This window comes from Medicago truncatula, chromosome 7, assembly GCF_003473485.1.
Source record: "Medicago truncatula cultivar Jemalong A17 chromosome 7, MtrunA17r5.0-ANR, whole genome shotgun sequence".
NCBI classification, from domain to species: Eukaryota; Viridiplantae; Streptophyta; class Magnoliopsida; order Fabales; family Fabaceae; genus Medicago; species Medicago truncatula.
In genome coordinates, this window is record NC_053048.1 from 34,848,690 (window position 1) to 34,855,612 (window position 6,923).

General features: G+C 33.6%; 1 protein-coding gene across 3 annotated transcripts; it reads left to right on the forward strand.

Moving 5' to 3' along the window:
- The first annotated feature begins 911 nt into the window (after positions 1-911).
- Positions 912-6,779, forward strand: LOC11426684 (uncharacterized). 3 transcript variants are annotated; one of them, XM_039827782.1, is made up of 8 exons: positions 912-1,234; positions 1,335-1,404; positions 1,535-1,625; positions 2,046-2,107; positions 3,091-3,341; positions 3,496-3,535; positions 3,634-3,765; positions 5,773-6,042. In XM_039827782.1, the coding sequence occupies exons 1-8, from the start codon at positions 1,187-1,189 to the stop codon at positions 5,820-5,822; spliced, it is 744 nt and encodes a 247-aa protein (XP_039683716.1). In that variant the 5' UTR covers positions 912-1,186; the 3' UTR covers positions 5,823-6,042. The 3 variants fall into 3 exon arrangements, with proteins under 3 accessions (XP_039683716.1, XP_013449297.2, XP_003623727.3); XM_013593843.3 differs by lacking the exon at positions 5,773-6,042 and adding an exon at positions 6,073-6,779 and having other exon boundaries at positions 928-1,234; positions 3,502-3,535; XM_003623679.4 differs by lacking the exon at positions 5,773-6,042 and adding an exon at positions 6,073-6,777 and having other exon boundaries at positions 937-1,234.
- Positions 6,780-6,923: the final 144 nt, after the last annotated feature.

Consider the following 6,923-nt stretch of genomic DNA (forward strand, 5'->3'; position numbering starts at 1 on the left):
CTCCACGATTTTTCACCGTAATAATGTTCCATCCATTATAGATAATCTTCCTCTACATGTCTAGCTTCATGAGGGATTTTGCCTGAATTTTATTGTCATGAAAATTGACATATTAACACACAATTTATCTCATACATATTAACAATGTATCAGGGCCGGCCTATAGCCCGTCGAGGCTGAGCGACGACATCGGGCCTCCAATTTTTTGGGGCCCAAAATATTTTTTTTAATATGTAAGACACGAAAGTAATGATTATATATATATTAAAAGCAAATCTATTTAATTTACACAGCTTGCTTTAGTGGCATGGTAATTTTTTGTTGAGTGTGAGGTCATGTGTTCAAGACCCACCAAAGTGTGATTTTTAATTATTTTTTTTAAATAACTTATTTATTTTTTTGGGGCCCAGAATTTTTTTTTTTTTTGCATCCCTTATAAAATTAAAACCGGGCCTATGAATTTGTTAAGATGGCTCTGTGTATACATACTTAATTTGAACCAAATAACTTGTTCACAACAAAGAAAATACACGACAATAGTATTATGAGAAATGCTAAACAATGCCCTATTTAAAAGTAGTAATTTTTACATTAAAAATTACGTAATTATGACTTTTACATGTATATGATTTGTATTTTCTAAGATAAAATTTCTTTTTATGTGTTCTTTAAACAACACCTTTGGAGCACTTGCTAGCAAAACTCTAATATTATATACTTCAAATAATGCATACATAATCATTTTAGACCAACAATGAATTGATTAAAAAAATACCAACAATGAATACATACTCATTTTATGAAGTAAAGTTACATTGATGGGAGAAAAACACCAAAATCTCTTCCACCTCATTTTTCCTCAACTTTCAAGACACAATTGCATGTTTTTAAGTGTTAAAAATGACATTCAACATACCATTGCACTTGGTTGAAAGTTTACAATTTGAAGAGAGTTTTTGCTTTGCTCAAATTTTTAGGGGTAATTGCAATATTTTATGATAGAAGTTTTTTTTTCATCCTATTTAGTCGTTAATTTCATTTTGCCCTCTACTTCACTTACAAAATTTTGTACAAAGTAAGAAACCCCGCGAGAGAGAAATCAGATCCAAACTCTTTCAAATTTCAAAATTAGCTGAAAACTGTTCCGTCCTTTCAATCGAAATTCAAAACCCTAATTCCCCAAACAATGGAAGCTCTCTACAAAAAACTCTACTCCAAATACACCACTCTCAAGGTTCTCTCTCTCTCTCTCTCTCTCTCTCTCTCTCTCTCTCTCTCTCTCTCTTCTTCGTTTTTAACTTTTTTGTTACTCACTGACCTATTTATTGTTGCAGACTAACAAACTCTCCGAATTGGAAGATGTTAACAAGGAACAAGAACTCAAATTCCTCAAATTCGTCTCTGGTACTATTCTTCATTCTTCATTCTACACGCTTGTGCTGTGCTTTGTGTGATTATTTAAGTTAATTTAATTACTAATAGTTATTTAGGAAGTGTAATTCTTTGTGATTGTGTGAATTAATTTGCGTTACAGCTGCGGAAGAAGTGATAGATCACTTGAGGACTGAAAATGATAAGCTTCTTGGACAAATCAATGATTTGGGTAATGAATTGACTTCAGTTAGGTATGGAATATTCTACTCATACCCCCTTTCTTTATTTTGTAGATTTTTATGGATATTAATTGAAAAAAGGGTTTTTGAAAAATTTATACCAACAATAGCGATTTGGTGTATTATGATTCAATTTTGGCCTGGTGGTGTATAAATTGGGACTTGCGAGTGCGCTCCTCTCTAAGATCGTAAGTTCAATGTGCTAACAGTTCTTGGGTTGGATAAGTCCATACAGGGCTTTACTCCGACTTCAATTGGTCCCCTGCTAGTAGATGGTGGGATTGGTCCCCCAAATTAGGTGGTCTTTGGGCCGGATACTATTTCCAATATATATATATAAATCTATGTATTTTTTATTTATTTGTGGTGGTGGATGTTGCGTGTGTGTGTGTGTTGGACTATGGAAGACTTAAATTTGTTTTTCTCATCCAGGGTTGCCAAAGACAATGAACTGGTTGAACATCAAAGGCTTTTATTGGAGGAAAAGAAGAAGAGTGAGACTCTCAATCTTTTTTGTGGTTGTTGAAAATATCTGCTAAATAATATCATAGTACAAATGTTGATCAAAGATTTTCTGTTAGACTTGAAAATAGTACTTACAAGATCTTAGTTTATTGGCATGGTGATCACGGGATGTTATCTGATATCTTTCATAATAATTGAAGTTTATTATCATTATGATCACAAGTTTTTTTATTTTTATGTTTGAATGATTTCGGATGAGTTAGGCCTAAAGCCCAACTTCTGATGGTATCAAAGCTCATTTTATATATTAGGTCACCTGTTATCAAGGCATCTGTGGATGAGCAATTTAAATTCTATGCTCTAAATGTCTAATCTTGGGCGTGAAGGAGTGTGATGAAAATCCCACATTGACTAGTTATGTGGCCCAAATAGTAATTATGAATTGGCGGGCAACCCTTATCCCAAAGCTGGATTTTGGGGTTGAGTTAGTTCAGAAGACCAAATTCAAAGGTCATAAGTTATCAACTTAAAAAATGTGCTTATATCAGTAATATCTACCGACTCAGTAAAGAACACCTGATTTTTCTTTTCGACGGGATATTCATGGTTCTTCAGAATTACCAAGTGATTTACTTATCCATCCCAAAAAGCAAATAATGAAAGTTATTATCTTTCAGGCGTTTCTTGACTTGCATGAGAATCTAACGTAAGTATAGTTTTTTAGTTTGTTGCTTTGAGTCTGAAATTGTTTTAGTTACTTCTCTTATTTTTGGTTAAGTCCTTAATGGAGTAGTAAGGCAAGGTGCTCTCCATTATGATGACTACCTAGTTGATCTTTATCATAGGAACTTCTGCAGGAATCTTTATTCTAGGTCAGAATTTGATCATGTTCAATTGTGTTATGATTTGTGAACGTAGGTTCACAGTGTTCTTCTCTGTGTTCTTCCTTGTCCTTAAATTTATTCCATTTATATCATTTTTTACTGAGGATTTGGTTGTCAACATTTGGCAGATGAAGCTCTTTTTGAAGAAGTTGAAAAGTTGCAAAAGCTTCTGAATGAAGGAACTTCCGGTGATTTAAGTAACAGAAAAGTCGTGAACAATACCTCCAATAACTCATCTATAAGAATGACAAGAAAACGTATGAGGCAGGAACAGGATGCATTGGACATAGAAGCAAGGTGTATACCATCTGAAAATGAAGGTAATTCTGTGGATAGAGAGTCAACACGAAGCTTTCTCAAGGAGAATGCTTCCAATAAGGTGAGGAATTAGAACCCTTAAATTGGAATATATTTGCATGTGTTCATTTATATATGAATATGAATAGAAATTATAATTTTGTAAGCACATTTCATTTTATTATTTTGATGGAAACATTAAGCACCTAAATATAATCGCATTTTGTTTTGAAAAGCGGCAGGAGTGCTCTACTTCTAAGGCTAATGATCAATCAGGTTGGTGTTAGTAATTAGTATTCATGCATCTTTACATGTGAACTGTTTCAATGGGGTTTTAGCAATATTTTTTTTTTATCCTTCATTGGGTTTTACAGGCGTTGATACACAAGAAAGTGATCATCAAAACTGGCTTGTTCACGCTCTTTTTGAGTATACATTGGATATGAAATTATCCACTGACTGTCAAACTGGACGATTATGTCTCTCTGCAATGCATCAATCAAGTGGTAATTCATACTTTTGAGTTAACAATTTTATATATGATTCAATCTTATTATTTTGTGAACAGTGTCCTTTTCTTATTATTTCCTAGTCTTATTATACCATGTTTTTGCGCTAACAATTATCTGGAATATTATACTACTTTTTTATATTGTTTTAATCTGGTTATGTTGGGAAGATTCTATTTTATTAATTGACTATTACTTTGTTAATATATGGAGTTTTTGCAAAGTATTTCCATACAATTTGCTTTAATTCAATGTTATCCTGGCAATGGTGCAGCAGGATGTCAGTACACCGTATCTTTCAGTACAGAAATGCATATAAATGTAATTATACGAATTTAGACGCTCTAGTAAGGTTACATTAATGGGCAATGAGATGTTTAAAATTTAAAGAATTTAGAAATCAGGGTATATGTTGTGTGAAGAAGACTCGATACTTTAATGAGCTTGAGTGCTAGCTTAAGAGCGATTACTATCAAATATCAAACTGTTACATTTGTTTAATGATATTTATTCCCTAATTTTAAAATTCTTCAAATATGATTCAATCTAATCTCAGAATTGTAAAACTTTCTCTTTAAATAAGGGTTTGAGGGATACTGTTGGTGATATATTGATGCGAGAGAAGTGGCAAGTGGAAATGGCTAGCAATAACCAGGTTATGATTGAATTCATTTGAAAGCATTTAAAATTGCCAGGACCATAACTTGGCAGTTGAAAATGGAAAGACCAATACCATGAAATATCAATTGTAATAGTATGCTCAAGCATGACTGGTGTGAGAACACAAGGTGGTGCCACAAAATATTTTCTTACTACTATTGGCCTGCTCTAGAATCAACCGAGTCCATCTCTTTAACTCGATCTTCATATCGATTAGCCACTGTCATGATGTATACTATTTGTAGATAATATGGTTTTTTTCTACTAGAGATTCAAGAGGATAAATTGATAAGCTAAAGATTTGAAGACAAGTTGGAAAGCTTGTGATTTTTCTTTTAACTGGAGTAAAAAGGAGTATATGTATCGTAAGTTTTAGTAGGAACTAGGAAGTATACTAATTCTTGTGTAGAGGTGAATTGGAGACCATTCCATAGATCTTGCGGTTTATATATTGGACCCATCATACAAATTAATTGGGAAATATAAACTATTGGATTCAAGTGGGATGGATGAAATCAACTGGTGCTTTGAATGAGAAAAGCACCAGTCATATTTAAGGGATAATTTTATTGCGGGACTGCTAGACTTGCAATTTGCAATTTCGTATGAGATTAAATTTGTAGTGGTAGAGGTCAACAGAAAAGAAAGCTCAATATTGAAAACACAAGAAAACTACAAGGATGAGTGAATGTGCATGACACGATATGATTAGGAATGAAATTTGGTTAATCCCTATTTTGGAAAAGATGGTGGAATATTGGCCTTATGTAGTTTGAGCATGTGTGGAGGAGACTTTTCGGAGCCTCATTGGCAGAATAAATAGGATGGAGGGTAAACTGTTATAGGTCAAAGGAGACCTAAACATACTATAGACATGAATAAAGGACTTAGATTTAAATGGGTTTCCTTTATATATGGTTTTCAATAGGACATTTTGACAGTTTGGTCTATGTAGCCAACTCCAGCTATTGAGAAATGGCTTTTTGTTGTTTTCATTGCTGGTAGAAATGCAATTGGCAAATCAGTACGCCTCTGCACTTATGATTGCAGCCAGTAGGGTTGAACCTTCAAACAAACCCAATCAAGGGTACATCTCTCCTTGTTTTGTCTGCATATATCTTCATTCTGCCTTGCACATCTTCCAAATTCCTCTTCTGTTCATCCAATATTTCATCCTCTTATTTTTCTAACTCTTTTTTTCTCTTTAAACAAACAGTTGTTGTATGGGAGACTAAACAAAAATTTCAATTGTATGTTTTAAATGCTTTGATCATGTAAAAGCCAATCAGCTTGTGTATCATTATTGGCTTTAAACTTTGAAAGTTTTGTTTTTTCTATTTTTAGCTTGGCAGTCCATCAGGTGTTGGCTCAGTGGTAAAAGTATAACATTATAACTTCAACTGATGGAATTCAAATCCCCCCGTGGGTTGTTAGTCATTAGTGTCATTTTAACTAATAATATCCCTCTTTCCCCCTCTTTTTTTTCTAAATTCAGTTCAGTAAAAAATTCATGGACAGTAACCTATACTAGATACATGGTACTCGAGGGCCTTCACTACTTCATTTTATTGTTAAAATTTGAAATAAAGTTCAACATTTTATTACAAGTGCTTGGCTATAATGTTCTTATTGTCTTGATGATAGGTTACTCCTTCAGTATATCATGGATTAGCAGAGCCCCTGGAGAGGAAGCAGAACTGCTATACCATGTTCTATCTCTAGGCACACTTGAAAGATTAGCACCAGAATGGATGAGGGAAGACATCATGTTCAGTCCAACCATGTGCCCCATATTCTTTGAAAGGGTGACGCGTGTTATCAATTTGAAACACTGAGGTTTCTCTTTTCATGGCTTTAAATTTTCATCGGTTTACCCACCACCTTTTGGATATGGCTTTGCTGTACATATTTCCTTCCACTTCAATTATTTGGACTATTGATGAGAAACTAGGAATGAAACTTGAGGCTAAAACATGAAAATGACGTCACCTAATTAATTTGATTAATGAATATGCTTCGAGTCCATATTGAAGTGGAGACACAATGGGAGGCTCAAGTAAAGATACAAGAAGCATTCATGGACTGCATCTAATCAAGAAGACCAAGTTTTATCTATTTTATTAGAATCAGTTTTCGTACTGTTTTTAGACTGAAATTTTTGTGACCTTTTTAGTGTTCTAGCCTAACTTAATGTTGTCAATTAGTACTCCAAGTCATTATAATAGCTAGTGAGAATTTATTTCCTAGTTTGAGGTTATTTTCTATGTAAATGCACTTATCAACGCTATTGGTAAATACATGTTTGTAAGACTTCAATCAAGGATATTTTTATGCAATTTGCATTTTGGAGAGCTTGGTGGCTCTTGTATCTTGCTGAAGACCGCTTGCTTGGAACTTAATCAAAGGTTTTCATACCTTTGTGGCGATTCTACACCTGACTTGTCTCTTTTGTTTCTTTTTTTTTTCTTTCTTAAAATTTAGTGTGGCGCCATCCT